At 37.3% G+C, this 16,307-nt stretch overlaps 2 protein-coding genes across 2 annotated transcripts in view; both read right to left on the reverse strand.

Moving 5' to 3' along the window:
• Positions 1-3,005, reverse strand: part of LOC107749131 (zinc finger protein 614-like) — a 4,744-nt gene extending 1,739 nt beyond the window's left edge. Inside the window, exons 1-2 of the mRNA XM_016564227.1 lie at positions 2,536-3,005; positions 2,367-2,445 (exon numbers count right to left, since the gene is read on the reverse strand). Coding sequence (XP_016419713.1) covers positions 2,367-2,445; positions 2,536-2,826 — 370 coding nt within the window. The 5' untranslated portion in view covers positions 2,827-3,005. The remainder of the gene's footprint in view (positions 1-2,366; positions 2,446-2,535) is intronic.
• A 380-nt stretch (positions 3,006-3,385) lies between these two features.
• Positions 3,386-12,915, reverse strand: LOC107749117 (nucleolar GTP-binding protein 1-like). The gene is made up of 16 exons (XM_016564203.1): positions 12,800-12,915; positions 11,942-12,112; positions 11,734-11,837; positions 11,462-11,598; positions 10,760-10,860; positions 10,581-10,673; positions 10,288-10,479; positions 10,127-10,192; positions 9,096-9,185; positions 8,851-8,961; positions 8,605-8,734; positions 8,424-8,524; positions 8,025-8,222; positions 5,775-5,840; positions 5,499-5,633; positions 3,386-3,849 (listed from the first exon to the last, which is right to left on the reverse strand). Exons 1-16 carry the CDS (start codon positions 12,845-12,847, stop codon positions 3,697-3,699), a joined length of 1,896 nt encoding a protein of 631 aa, XP_016419689.1. The 5' UTR covers positions 12,848-12,915; the 3' UTR covers positions 3,386-3,696.
• Positions 12,916-16,307: the final 3,392 nt, after the last annotated feature.

The following is a 16,307-nucleotide window of genomic DNA, read 5'->3' on the forward strand; positions in this document are numbered from 1 at the left end:
AAAGCTGAATAAATAAGCTTTCCATTGATGTATGGTTTGTTAGAATAGGACAATATTTGGCTGAGATACAACTATTTGAAAATCTGGAATCTGAGGGTGCAAAAAAATCAAAATATTGAGAAAATCGCCTTTAAAATTGACCAAATGAAGTTCTTAGCAATGCATATTACTAATCAAAAATTAAGTTTTAATATATTTACAGTAGGAAATTTACAAAATATCTTTATGGAACATGATCTTTATTTAACATGCTAATGATTTTAGGCATAAAAGAAAAATCAATAATTTTGACCCATACAGTGTATTTTTGGCTATTGCTACAAATATACCCAAGCGACTTAAGACTGGTTTTGTGGTCCAGGGTCACATATTATATTTGCGGCTGCAAGATTTCACAAGCTGAAAAGAACACGTCACACCTCTGTTTATCAATTTGCACTGGCTACCAATAGCTGCTCGCATAAAATTCAAGGCATTGATGTTTGCCTACAAAACCACCACTGGCTCTGCACCCCTTTACCTAAATTCACTACTTCAGACTTATTTGCCCCCTAGAAGATTGCATTTTGCAAGAGAATGGCACATTATTGTGCCATCCCAAAGAGGCACAAAATCACTTTCACAGACTTTTACATTAAATGTTCCCTTCTGGTGAAATGACCTGCCCAACTCAATCAAGTCCTTAGCTATTCTCAAGAAATGGCTAAAAACACATCTCTTACATCTTCATTTGACCCTCTAAAAAAAGAAAAGAAAAAAAAAGAGCCTCTAACACTAGCATTCTTTGTTCTTTTTCTATTCTGTCTACTTGTTTTCTTTTTATTTATTATAAAAAATGACCCTCTAACACTAGCATTCTTTATTCTTTTCCTATTCTATCTACTCGTTTTCTTTTTATTTATTATATGTGTTAAGCTAAGCAAGACTTGTCACATCACTTACATATTATTGCTCTTTTGTTGGTTTTGATTGCTTCTATTGTCCTCATTTGTAAGTCGCTTTGAATAAAAGCGTCTACTAAATGTAAATAGATGTAGATGTAAATATTTCAAAAGGGCAATAAGCATACGTGCAGTATGCAACGTAGTATGCATGCATGTCATCTTTGGCATGGTCAGTTGGACCTTAAACAATTAATATTCAAAAAATAATATCAATCTTACTATATTGAAACTATCAAATAAGAACACACAAATCTGAACTGAATAATGACACTATTGTCTTCTGTAGAGCTGCTCTATAACAAATCGAAGTCGTTTCAAAATTTATGAAGTTTGCAACACTGACACTGTTGTTGAACTGAACTGAGCTGAATAATGACACTATTGTTTTATTGTAGAGCTGCTTTATAGCTCCGTTTCATAATTAATGAACTGCATCCTTAACACTATTGAACTGAACTGAATCAACATTAAACTAAATTGAGAAGAATAATGAGACTACTGTCTGTAGAGCTGCTTTACAGCTGAAACTGAAGCTGTTGTTTAAACTAAATATAGCTGAAATTGAGGTCATTTCATCACTGATGACACTAACTGTTATTTTCCTGTTTATTATTGTGAAGCTGTTTTTAAACAATCTGTGTTATATAAAGAGCTATATAAATAAGTATGACTTCAGTATAAATTATTTAAAAGTTAAAATATTAATTTACATAGAAAATTTAAAAAGTCAATATGCATACTAGCAATATGCATATATATCTCACATTTGGCTTGGTCAGCTGGGGCTTAAAAGACAATTAATATTCAGAAAATATCATTGATCTAACTGTACTTACACTATCAGATGCAGATGAGAACATAAAAACCTGACCTGAAAAATAACACTACTGTATTCGGCAGAGCTGCTTTAGAGCAGAAACTGAGGTCGTTTCATAATTGATGAAGTCTGCTGCATCTACACTTTTATTGAACTGAATTGAATCAACACTCAACTGACTTGAACTGAACAATGACACTGTTGTCTTCTGCCCAGATGCATCTGACAGTCGGATCTGACGTAATTTCATAATTCATGAACTGACACATTGACTCTTATTGAACTGAATTTAATTAAATTTGCCTTGAATAATGGCACAATAGTCTTCTGAAGAGCTGCTTTATAGCTGAAATTGAGGTTGTGTCATAACTAATTAAAAAATCTTAATTTTCATATGTTTAAGTATTAAGTATGAATCGTCTTATAATTCATTCCTTGTGCGAACCGTGACATTTGTTTACATTTTACTGAAGTTGTGAGCTTTGCCATAAAGTCTGGTGAACCATTTAAAAATATTTCCTTGAATTACATCACAATCACATTAATTATTTTAATTAGTGAGTTTGAGTGGTAATGCATATCAGGAATGACCCGAGGCGCCTCACCTCCCAGCGGCGGCTGCTCGAGACCTTCCTCTTTGATCTGCATTTGGATCAAATCTCCCTCCTCACGAAACTCACGCATCTGGAATCCGAAAGACAACAAATAATAAATGTTTTTGCACATATATTTTTACTTCCACTATAAAATACTCAAAACAACTGGTCCTCTAACCTCTGCCATCGTTTTTCTGCCCACTAGCGACTCGCGAGTACTAACGTTACCATCACACCGACCATCCCGCGCCACGGTTTTCTCGTCACTGTACCCCCGCGCCGCGACGATGGACTCTATGAGCTGCAGTTTCCGTCGGAGCTCCTTGTTCTCTTTCTGGTGGCGTGAGATCTCGATGTGTAAAACCGCGTAGCCGTCGTCTACGAGCTCGCAGATTTCTGCCACCGCCGCGCGAGTCAGCGTCTCCATGATGGTCGCGAGCTGGGTGTGAAACGCCCGGTAATTCGCCATCCTTCGCGCTCCTCTGCGTTCGGGCCGCCTGTAGGTCCCGTGGAAAACCGTGAGCGTTGCAGTACAAGTTTAGAGTACGGCGATTACGGAGTTCGTTGTCCGTGAAATAAGACTGTCCTGCGTTGTTTTGATTTTCGGTCTGAAACGGTGCAAACGCTTTGACACTGTTGCTAGTGGAGGCTGATGCCGTTTCCGGGGGGCTTCTCTCAGATGTTTTGTCAAAATAAAAGTCACTGTGGACTATTTTTGTAATGTTAAAACTTCAACTCATAAACCGTCAATATAATTATTAGCAACGAAACGCCTGATAATCGAATTCACAGGTAACTAGGACAATATATACACAATATATGTACATTATACACACACAACTGTAATTCAATTACAGCAGTTCTGATATACAGTAACGCTGCACTCATGCTCTTGTGAAATATATTAGCAATAAAAATACAGAAATCTTTACCCAAGTAACGTTACACTGGAAGGTTCTGAACACCCCGTCCCACACAGAAAGACAGACTAAGGCGACTCAAAGTTAGTAAAGAACTTCACAAGTGAATTTCAGGTTCAATACTTTGGGTGGTTTATTTGACTCCCACTGCAGACAATAGCGTCAGATCATTTGTTTTCTAAAGTGATGAAGAGTTCAAAATCATGATCCTGTACATTTCATTATTCTGCATTATATCAGACATTTCGAATAATGTGATTAACATACATTTCAATAACTATCTCTTTCATGTTTACAGGTGTATTATCATCTGTATCAGTAAGAACTATTAAAAGTACAGAATATAACAAATATTTATTAATTATGGCATAAGGACAGGTATGAGTACATAAGACAGATGTATGTGAATAAGGCTGAATTTATCTGCGGCTGGTGCTACCAGATTTCCTCTTCCCAGCAAGGAGATGTTTGGGTTTGACATCAAACACATGTCGATCAGATTCACCCTTCCTTCCCTGCCTGTTCATCTCCTTCTGTGAGCTCTTCATCATGGTCTTTACCTTCTTCAACATCTGGGAGAAAAAAGACAGAGTCCAATGAACACATCTCTCTATGAAAATCTTTGGAACACTCTACATTAAGATTCCCTTAATTCATTAATGACCAATAAATCTTTTACAAATGCATTCATGTATAAAGTTATAACTGAATAATAACACCTGAATAAAAAGGGTGATATAATGCAATACTTGCCAAATAGTAAACCATTTTTAACTCATGTTATAAATGCTTAATAAATTAATGAGAAAACTACAAATACAACATCCTTCAGTCTGACTATAATAGTCCATTTTGCTGCATCATGAAATAAATCAGCAATCTGGTTTTAAGTGAAATAAGTATGAATAAAAATGTAAGCATTTTTATCACGGTTTAAAAATGGCTCGTTATTTGGCAGGTATTGTATTAAAGTCACTATGCACTTATAACTATCAATTATTTATAAGGCACTGTAAATAAGCTATTAATCATTAATAAACACCTCTATAAACCATTTTAAAAAGGAACCTTAATGTAAAGTGTTACCAAAATCTCTATAACCTGCTACTGAGTGACTATCTTTCATAAATTCATTTCATATTTGTCTAGAAAATTAATATTTATATTAGTGCTGGGCAACGATTATTATTATTTTTTTAATCGTGATTAATCGCATGATTGTCTGTGATTAATCGCATTGTTATGCACAAAAAATTAATAATGCATTCAAAAGTAGTGTATTGTGCACTTTTTTTCATTTAAAAGTACTGCTATATGAACAAAAGTGCAATAACATTTGGTTTGCAAACACTTTAAACAAATAAGGTGCTTTTTTAAAGCAGTATTCCTTTTACAAAGTAGCAGTTAAAATATTTCTTGTAAATCTTAACTTATAACATTAATGTAATCAAATTAAATATAAAACCAAAGCTATTTGCCACTGCCAGGGCATTAACGTTTTTATAGAAAATATTTTATAGTTTGTTATAGAAAAACAAGTTATGCTCATGAGTCCAGAGCCTCGATCATAACATTATAACAGGTGTTATGTGTTACCGTGTCCCAAACGACTCAAAATAATAAACCACAAAGTTATCAAAAGGATGCACTCCACTGTGCTGAGCGAGAGCGCTTCTCCGCTGTCTTCACATGCTATCGGAAACTTCCTATTTCTCACTTATGAAGTTGTGATTACGAGCATGTTGCATTCTTTTCTGTTAAAAATAACAGTGAACAGTGGTTTGTGAATGTTGATGCTTAGCCTAAATATCTTTATCGGGAGCGTTAATGTGAGCGCTGCTGCAGTCTTAGGCCCACCCCAAATGCTCTCATTGGTTGAGATGCGTGATGACACCCAACCCATGAGTCCAGAGCCTCGATCATAACATTATAACAGGTGTTATGTGTTACCGTGTCCCAAACGACTCAAAATAATAAACCACAAAGTACCCAAGCCAGTACCCCCCGCCCGTGACACATGGTTTGTCTGTATGTGTATTCAGAGCCAGTGAGCAACGGACTTTCATAATAATAAAAAAACTGCGTTAATGCGCGATAACGCGTTAACTTGCCCAGCCCTAATTTATATTAATATCTATTATATTTATAATACTATCTGTAATACTGATTTCAGAATTTGATTTGTTAAAGAAGATTATGCTTCAGGTAACGCAGGCACTACCTTGGCATCTCTGACTCCTGATTGGTCCCTTGGTGGTCTCGAGGCGCTCTGACTGCGAGTGCGTGATGTTGGTGGCGCAGAGACTTCCCTCTTCCTCTTTCGAACCAGAGAGCGAGATCTCAGAGCATAGTGGCTCTAGAGGGATATAAGGTGAACACAAGCAAGCTCAGATATGTATACAGAAATTGATCGCCATGACCACATGGCACACAAAATCAAGTGTGTTACCAATAAGGTTATAAATAATGGAAAAGCTTCAAGTATACAGATACTTACATCATCTTTATCGGTCATGTCCAAACCCAGATCAGCCATCTCCTTCTCCAGAGTCGCTCTTTCCACCTGCATCCACATATACCAATCAAATCAATCCATCTTTAACCAGCTAACTAAAAAGCTGACAAAAATGTGATTTAATAGGATGCTGAACAACAAATATTCCATATTAGAAACCCTTGGTCACTTATCTTAAGGTATCCTTGTTACAGAGTAATTATACATTTAGGTACGGAGTAACATTAGTTAAAAACATGTCCTTATTTTATAGGGTTAGGAATAGGGTTTGGCTTAGGGTTAGCCGTGTGTAATTATGCATACTTTACTGTATTTGCTATAGTAAATACATGTAATGTGTAACAAGGACACTGTATAATAAAGTGTTACCAAACTTTAATAAAAGGGATAGTTCAATCAAAAATGAAAATTCTGTCATTAATTACTCACCCTCATGTCGTTCCAAACCCGTAAGACCTTCGTTCATCTTCGGAACACAAATTAAGATATTTTTGATACATTCCGAGAGCTCTCTGACCCTCCCATAGACAGCAAGGATCCTTTCACAATCAAGGCTCAGACAGATAGCAAGGAGATCGTCAAACTAATCCATGTGACATCAGTGGTTCAACCGTAAATTTATGAAGCTGTGAGAATACTTTTTGTGCACAAAGAAAGCAAAAAGAACGACTTTATTCAACAATTTGTCTCCTCTGTGTCACCCTATAGCACTATTTTGGAGAGTATCACAACGCATGCGCGTGATTTGTTCTGAGCATAACGCATGCGTGTGGTGTTACTGATGTAGAACACGCATGTGCTGTGCCTTGTTTACATTCAGAGCACGTGTATGCGTCGTGATAAGATGGATTTTGTTGCTGCTGAATTTATTTGATTAATAACAGTCCTGTAGAGTTGTGTTATTCTAATTTAATTTATTGATTAAATGTGGGAAATTGACACTAAAGATGATGAATATATCATGGATATCTAATTCAACACTCATGCAACATTTCAGGTTTCTGGTATTAGTTTTCGTACAGGGCCGGAATTCATTTGAAAATGTAAGGTCAGCAAAATCTTTTTTGAAAGACTTCCTCTGATAAATCAAACTGTGATGCAGGTCGAATCCTGTTGAGGGAGGATTCATCCAGATAAATATCAGGGCCCGCATTCACAAAACATCTTAAGGCTAAAAGTAGCTCATAACTCACCGATTTAGGAGAAAATCTTAAAAATAATGGGTGTGTCAGGTCCTTATTTTATAGGGTTAGGAATAGGGTTTGGCTTAGGGTTAGCCGTGTGTAATTATGCATACTTTACTGTATTTGCTATAGTAAATACATGTAATGTGTAACAAGGACACTGTATAATAAAGTGTTACCAAACTTTAATAAAAGGGATAGTTCAATCAAAAATGAAAATTCTGTCATTAATTACTCACCCTCATGTCGTTCCAAACCCGTAAGACCTTCGTTCATCTTCGGAACACAAATTAAGATATTTTTGATACATTCCGAGAGCTCTCTGACCCTCCCATAGACAGCAAGGATCCTTTCACAATCAAGGCTCAGAAACATAGCAAGGAGATCGTCAAACTAATCCATGTGACATCAGTGGTTCAACAGTAATTTTAGGAAGCTACGAGAATACTTTTTGTGCACAAAGAAAACCAAAATAACGGCTTTATTCAAAAATGTTTCTCCTCCGCGTCACCCTTTAGTGCCATTTTGGAGAGTATCACATACATAAACAACATATGTACGCGGATACGTTGTTTACGTTCAGATCTAAGCGTAATGTAATACGCATGTGATACTCTCCAAAATGGCGCTATAGGGCCGAATTGGTGAATAAAGTCATTATTTTTGTTTTCTTTGCGCACAAAAAGTATTCTCGTAGCTTTATAACATTACGGTTGAACCACTGATGTCACATGGATTAGTTTGACGATCTCCTTGCTATGTTTCTGAGCCTTGATTGTGAAAGGATCCTTGCTGTCTATGGGAGGGTCAGAGAGCTCTCGGAATGCATCAAAAATATCTTAATTTGTGTTCCGAAGATGAACGAAGGTCTTACGGGTTTGGAACAACATGAGGGTGAGTAATTAATGACAGAATTTTCATTTTTGGGTGAACTATCCCTTTAATATCTACAACATTTACCTAAAATACGTAAGTAATATCTGATATAAAACCACTTCCTATCATTTAAACATATACAAAAATAAGACTGCTGGACAGAAAGACTGACCTTCTTGGCCGTGCGGGGCATTCTGGGTCCCTGTGTGTCTTTCTCTTTGGACGTGAGAATCTTCAACTTCCGTTTCTCGCGAATCTGACTGGCGAGCTGCCGGATCTCCTGCATCTCTTCATCCTCACTCTCCTCCTCAGAGTCGTACTCTCCGGCCTTCTCACGCAGTTCCTCTTCCCGTTCCAAATCCTCCAGCCTCTGAGAATGAGAGATAGGACAGAAATTCAGAACATGTCATCTGAAACAAGGATGTAACCAAATACTCACAACTGAGGCCACCAAAGGTAAATTTTGTCATCAAAAATCCTTATGAGCAACCACTAATCTGAATTTCAGGAGGCACTTGATATCAGTGGTTCAGTCCTTAAAAAGTTTGAAATCAAGGCATTTGTTTCATACCTTCATGATCTCCGGGTCAATGTAGTCAGCAATATTGTGACCCTCCCAAACCTCAGGAATCTTATCCTGCTTTTCTTCTGGATTCATCAAGTCCCAGTATTCTGAACACACAAGACAACATTTTTAGACATGTCTGGGGTGTATATTTGTGTACATGTGTACGTGTGTGTTTATATCTTACTCTGTAGATCCAGTGTGTAATCGTCTCCCAGCTCGACCTCCAGGTCTCTCTCCAGTTTGCGTTTGGGAGCATCCATCTCCATCGCCTTCCTACGGAGCAGAGCCCCCTCAGGAATAAACGGAGGCCTTGCCTGCACAAACCAAATCAAAACCGTTTACAAACGCACTATGTTTGCAGGAAGCATTACCAAAGAAATATGCTTATGATAAAGAGGACACTGGTTTAAGAAGTGCAAAGAGCATGTACCTTTTGATCTCTCTTGGTAGGCACCGCCAGATGAAGTCTGTTCAAAACATCATGGACCTTTTTGGTTTTCATCTTCGTGTCCACACGGTGAGCCAACAGCCGATCACATGCCTGTAAACAAACAATCATAAATCGTTTAAACCACCAATCTACATCAGCCTACAATGCTCGCTTACTCTCAAAATTGGTACATGAAAGGAAGAGGCTTTCAGTGAGCATGTGTGAGTGACTAGACGTGATCTTACCTCAGCCTTCACCTGCATCACTCCCTCGTCTGTCAGAGAGCTGGTCTCAATCACTGTGATCCCCTCAGCAATGAGATCCGCAAAGATTTTCTAGACACACAGAACTAAGTTTCAGTGTTAATGCAGAAAGTCTAGTTGCAGCTACGTCATTCTCATGTTTCTCTTTTTCTCTAAACTGTTTGAGATTAAATCTAACTCAAAGCAATTGACTAACATATATATTAGTCAATTGCTGAAATAATAACATTATGAAGCTAAGAAGATCTTTTGATACAAAACTGGTGATTAGAAAACTTCTATTAAATTGAAACTGAAAACGGTCTCCAAATCTGTGTGCTGTTATTTTGTCTGTGGAACACAAAAGGTGAATCTTCACAATAAAAGTTTATAAAAGAACAAAAAGCACCATAAAAGTAAAATGTGTTTGAAAGAAGTCTGTTATGCTGACCAAGGCTGCATTTATTGGAGCAAAAACAGTAAAAAATAGTTTTAATATATATTACAATTTAAAATAGTTTTTCTACTTTATATTTAAAAATAGAATTTATTTTTAAATAAAAAAGACTGAATTTTTTAGCAGCCATTACTCCAGTCTTCAGTGTCACATGATCCTTCAGAAATCATTCTAATATGCTGATTTGCTGCTTAAGAAACATTTCTTCTCATCATCAATGTTGTGCTGCTTAATATGTTTGTGGAAACCATGAAACACGTTTTTCAGGATTTTTTAATAAATCTTAATAATAGATCTTTTATGACAATATAAATGTCTTCTTTACTGTCACTTTTGATCTATTTAACACATCCCTATGAATAAAAGTATTCATTTCTAAATACTTAATACTTAAAAGTTCCCCAGTTCTTTGGAACAATTATTCACATACTGGTCTGAAGTGCTTGAATTCATCTGTCAGCATTCATAAAGCTATCATAGGGTTTTAGATGCCTCTGAATATAATGCATAAATCATATGGACCTACATTTTTAGGATGCTTTTTCAACATTTTTGAATGATTTAGAATCTCAGTTACCTGATTCTCCTCTGAGAGTTCACTGATCTTCCTCACGTCACACTTATTGGCCATCACGATCAACGGCTGCATCACAAATAATCATCACTGCCATCATTCAGCACAAAAAAAACCTGTATGTTTCACTGCATTTAAGTTTACATCTTTATATGTGTGCGTACCTTGTTGGCAAACAGTGGCCGAATATTGTTGAAGAGCTCTAGTTGTTGTGAGAGCGCATGTCCGCACTGCTCTGACACATCCATGACATAGAGGACAGCAGCACGCAGGTGAGCCAGAGCCGTGATGGCCTGCATTTCTATGGTATTCCTTTCTTCAAGAGGATGATCCAAAATACCAGGGGTATCAACCACCTACAGCCGTAATTACCAGGAACATTTTGTATAAATTTATATAATATTAAATCAGTGCAGTTAATCATTGTCTGGAAACCATGCATTTTTCTAACACTCACCTGCCAGCGCAAGTATTTGTAATCCATATGACCCACAAACAAAGATTTGGTAGTGAAGGCGTACGGCTGGACCTCAACATCAGCACGGGTCACCTGTACACACATACTCCATTAAAACCTAATATTAAAAACAGCACACACACTTGACCTTTAACCTACATTCACATGCACAAACAAACCTTGTTGATAAAGCTGGACTTGCCAACGTTGGGGTAACCACACAGCAGGAGGGTTCTGGTGTTTGGGTCAATAGTGGGTAAACGGGACAGATGCTGCCGCACTGCAGAAGAAAAAATATGCATTCATTTAGTATGCACAAATGTGCATCTGAAGTAAAAGAGTTGGTGCTTATTTTTGTTTTACATTTATGCTTTGATCAGTGAAGCCAAATATTCCTTCAAAAGTATCAACAGTAAATAACTCAAAGAACCACGGTTTCCAAAAAAAAAAATATATATTATATATATTAAGCATCAAAGCTGTTTTCTACATTAATACTGATTTCTGAAGGATCATGTGACACTGAAGACCAATGGCTGCTGAACTACAGCTTTTCCATTACAAGAATAAATTACATTTTAAAATATATTAAAATAATTATTTTAACTTGTAATGTTTCACCATATTACCGTTTTCCCCCCAAAATAAATAAATAAATAAATTCAAAATAAATGCAGTCTTTGCGAACATAATGGACTTCTTTCAAAAATATTTTAAAAATTCTTACAGCCCCCAAATGTTAGAACAGAGTATATGCATTCAAATTCAACGATTCAGTATCTGGATGATATAATCTGGCCAAAGTCTGTGCTTCAGTTTACCAAAAAAAACGTCTGTTATTTTGGAAAGTATCTGTAGATGTGTGTAAGTGTTTGTTGTACCTTGTTCTAAATACTCCAGACTCTGTTTCTGTCGCTTTAAGATGGTGCACATGCGCCCCAGTGCGGCCCGTTTCAGCTGCTTGCAGCGATACAGCGAGTCTCCATATTTCATCAGACGCACATAATCTTTAGCAACACTACAAATGCACAGACACACAGTTACTCAGTTAAATGAACTGCAAATACCCACAGATGAGACAAAAAAAAATCTGCCAACATATTTAATTAAATCAACCACAAATTAATGTTAAAAAGTAATGTGCATGACTCACTTGTCAATAAGGTTCTTGGCGATGTTGATCTGACCCAAAGCCAGCTTAAAATGATCTTTATCATACAGCACATTCATCAGATCAGCATAGAAGGGGTGAACGTCCTGAAACACACAGTTAAGTCATTTATCTACTAAACAAGTGATGACTAGGAAGAATCAACATATACAACCTTTATCCCATGCATATAGTTTTGTGTGAGACTTACGTCCAGTTTGGGAAAGTCGGTGAGGATCTGTGACAGTCGATCATGGTAGTTCTGCTGGGTGAATTTGACTTTGCGCATATAGAAATGTCTAATTCGGTGGATCTGATAGTGTTTGTGTATTACAGTGGGAGTTTTTCGCTGGGTTTTGGATAAAGTTATATCTATGAAATCCTACAGGGAGAAAATCAAACAAATAAACAGTTATGCTAGTTTACTTTTGCTTTATTATTATTACTTTGTTTAATAATAAAAAGTTTCAAGTTCCCGTACTGAGACACACCAGGGTTCCCACATATATTGACAAATGACATCCCATGACTTTTCTGTGATTTTTCCAGCATTAATGACTACTTAAGGATTTTATATAATAATTATATAACAAACACAACATTATTATTATTATTATTATTTTACAAAGGCTGCACTTACATATCAATCTTAGACAGTGAAATACAACTAGAAAAAAATATTTTCTGAATTTCCCTTATATCTGCATTTTCCAGGAATGGAAGGGAAATACTATTAAATGTCAAGGTTTTCCATGTTCATGGGAATCCTGGTACAATGATATAAAAATTAATTTAACCAAAGATCTTAAGTACATTAATATATTTCATCCCTCTAAAGATGTTTAAACTCCACTACCACTCGTTCTTCATTTTAACATATGACGCCAGTAAAACCATGTTGAATGTTGACAGTAAATAAAATTACAATATATGAAAAGTTAAATGCTTCAACACCGCGCGCACGTGTGTACAATACGAGCAACATACTGTCAATGTCCGTTATTTACGCCAACACCAACAATAATTTTTTTAATAAAAAAAAAAACAAACACTCCCGATATTTTCCTACCTTAGCGGTGGGAACCACCATAATCTTTTTAAAGTTGTACAGAGCCATGATCGCGGCACACGCGACTGTCTACAGAGCACGCGGAAAGGGCGAAACACGTAGCGGACGCATGTCACGAAGAGCGACACACGTGGTACAGCCCTGACGAGTTCACAGCGTCACCTACTGGTGGGAGGAGCCACTCTGGAACTGGAACTGCAGAACCAAGTCGTAAAAAGATTAATACAAGCGTCAAGCGCAGTTTTTAAGCAAAACATTTCACACACACACACACATACACAAAATTTGTTAGGAATTAAATGATAAAACTTATATTTATTTTTCATAACTATGAAAAAAAGATAAACCTGATAAACATGGAATTAATGTTTCATGTGAATCCAGAGACATTTTCCCAGAATATGGGCATGACACTAAACAAATACTAGGTTCAACTACTACATTAACTGCATATTTAGTTCTACAGGATGAGTCTGGGTTCAGTGCCAAACATTCAAGTCACCTTTATTCAAAGGGCAAACATAATTTTGCAATCGTTAGCTTTCCTGCCTTACACAGTCCAAAGCAGTGTTATATATTCAACTAAAATGACACGATCAAATGACTGCATTTGTTGTATTCAGCATAAACCTGTTAAAACAACAACATTCCAAAACACAAAATCACAGCACACAATCAAAATCATTTTATTTAGACATTTTATTGACACAAATCCTTTATTTGTACAAGTAAACCAAAACAGTTAATAAAGAATTTCTCCAGGTTTGCCTCTGATTAGCCAAACCTTCAAGTAACTTCAAATAAATAATTGTATCAATGTGTCTTCTGTTCGTAAACAGAGCACAGTAACATAGGAAGGGTCGGGAAAAAGAGGGAGAGACAAATGAAACACTGTTTCCTCAGCAGTAGTTCAGTACTCGTGTGTATTCTGCTCTGTTTCTATTGAAGTCCTGCAGTGATCAGGAATGAAGCTGATTTCTGCACAGAGCTGGTGTTGACAGTTGTATTACCATCAACACCACTAATACTGGCTCAATTTCAGCGCAAACAGAACACCATCTACAGGGACGTGAGAGCATGTTTTCAGGAGTGTACATGATGTGTGTGAACATGAGATGACGTGTCTCCTATATATGTTGTATTTGTGCGCATGTTATTTACTAAGATGTCTGCTTACGATCATGACCAACTGAAGGAAACATTTTGAATACTGATATGATGCACAAAAGTCAGAAGTTATGGAAAAAGACACAGAAAACCTAACAGATGTGTACACTGCACCAACTGTTGCAAAAACACTGTCATTGTAGGACTAACAAGCTAAACATTTAATACAGCACACAAGATAAAACAGCTGAAAAATAAATGGAACAAGGTGGAGTCAAAACAGTGGGTGGGGTTTAAAGTCTGGGAGGGGCCACTGATTGTGTGGAGTCAATACTGTGGGAGGAGTTTACACTCTGGGCGTGGTAAATAAATATAGTTGGTAGAAAGGTTGTTTTAAGGGAGTGATTTGAAGTTTGGGAGGGGCTAATGTTATTCAGGAGTCAGAGCGGAAGGAGGAGCTTACATTGTGGGTGGAACTTAAATTGTTGGCATGGAGGTTGTTTTAGGGGAGGAGTTTGGAGTTTGGGAGGGGCCACAACTTGTATGAGTCAATATTGTGGGAGGAGTCTACACTCTAGGAGTGGTCAATATAGTTGGTAGATATGTTAGGCTTGTTCGACTTCATGCAGTGCCTCAAAGATCGAAATCAAAAGCAATGCATTCTAGTTTTGTTCAACTTTGATTGGTGCTGCAGTCGCCTTACAATAACATGTGCCATCAAAGTACTGCGAGAGCAAAACAAGACCAGCCGCCTTGGTCAGGTGCTGCAGTTGCTCAAAATCGGCTGCGAAAGCCTTGATGATGACACACTTTATTCTCATTGGTCAGATTCTGTGATGACAAGGACGATGTGTGTTTCGGGTTTATTCTAACTATTCAATTCCAATAATGCTCACAAATCTGTGTTTTAACAGTAAAAGCTTTTTTACTTTAGTCGCACTGTTATATTGGGTCACATTTATCAAAAAACACTGATAAAAGCATATTTACCCCTACTTTATTGGTATTTAAATAGTATATGTTTATGTTGAACTTTATTCATGAACAGATGGCGCTGTATTAAGCAGTATATAAAAAGTGTTTCTGTTGCTCATGAAAACGTTTCTAAAAACGTCTGTGTATTTGACAAATATTGCATTTAATTCACTTCATCTGTGATAGCATGCAAACACCACGCGAGCGTAACTACCAGGAGCAGAAAATGTCCGACTTGACGTCTCAGCTTTCGAGAAGGGTCTGGCTGCAGCCTCGCACTTGCACTCTCAGACTTGCTTTCTCAGACTTGCATTCTCAGACACTTGCGCTTCCGCTAGCGACGTCACTTGCAGGCTTTATTTTTTATTTTGTTCTATTTTTTATTACTTTTTGTTTGAATCTCTCAACATTTTACAACAGTAGCCAGGTGGTGAAGACAAGAAAAAAGAAACGAAATTACAATGTCACTTGCAATCGCCACTTGCACTCTCCGCTACCTGCGACGTCACTTGCAATCGACACAAATCGTGCGTGTTGCCAATGGAGACAAGAAGCTGTGGTGATTAAACGATTAAAACTAATTTAGTACTATAACATACTTTTTCTTGTAGGACCCTGTACGTTATAGTAGACTAAATTAGTTTTAATTGTTTAATCACCACCACAGCGTCTTGTCTCCATTGGCAACACGCACGATTTGTGTCGATTGCAAGTGACGTTGCAGGTAGCGGAGAGTGCAAGTGGCGATTGCAAGTGACATTGTAATTTAGTTTCTTTTTTCTTGTCTTCACTACCTGGCTACTGTTATAAAATGTTGAGCGATTCAAACAAAAAGTAATCAATAAATAGAACAAAATAAAAAAATAAAAGACTGCAAGTGACGTCGCTAGCGGAAGCGCAAGTGTCTGAGAATGCAAGTCTGAAAATGCAAGTGCAAGGCTGCAGCCAGACCCTCTTGCAGCTTTCAATTCCGCCCCCGACTGCAAGCGGCAGATCTCACCAGCCGGTGGCAGGCTAGTGCAGTTCATCTCGAACAAGCCTGTTGTTTTAGGGGAGGGGTTTTAAAGTGTGGGAGGGGCTATTGTGGTTCAGGAGGAGTCTGTACTGGGGGAGGAGTTTACAATATGGGTGTGGCCAAATTAGTTGAAAGGGAGGTTGTTTAGGGGAGGGGTTTAAAGTTTGGGAGGAGCCAATGTGAAGAAGGTGTGTTCAATGTGAAGCGCTGCTGTACAGACCAATTGGTGAATGACATCAAAGTGCCATGAAAGTGATTTGAAAGCATATGTAGCGGTCTGCACTCTATAGCTCTCGTGGTACTTTGATGTCGTACACCGATCTATCTGTCAAACACATCTGAAGTCAGTACTGTGGGAGGAATTTACAGTCTGGGTGTAGAAAAAAATGGTTGGTATGGAGGTTTTTTAGG

Source organism: Sinocyclocheilus rhinocerous, unplaced genomic scaffold (genome assembly GCF_001515625.1).
Source record: "Sinocyclocheilus rhinocerous isolate Xijiao unplaced genomic scaffold, SAMN03320098_v1.1 scaffold919, whole genome shotgun sequence".
NCBI classification, from domain to species: domain Eukaryota; kingdom Metazoa; phylum Chordata; class Actinopteri; order Cypriniformes; family Cyprinidae; genus Sinocyclocheilus; species Sinocyclocheilus rhinocerous.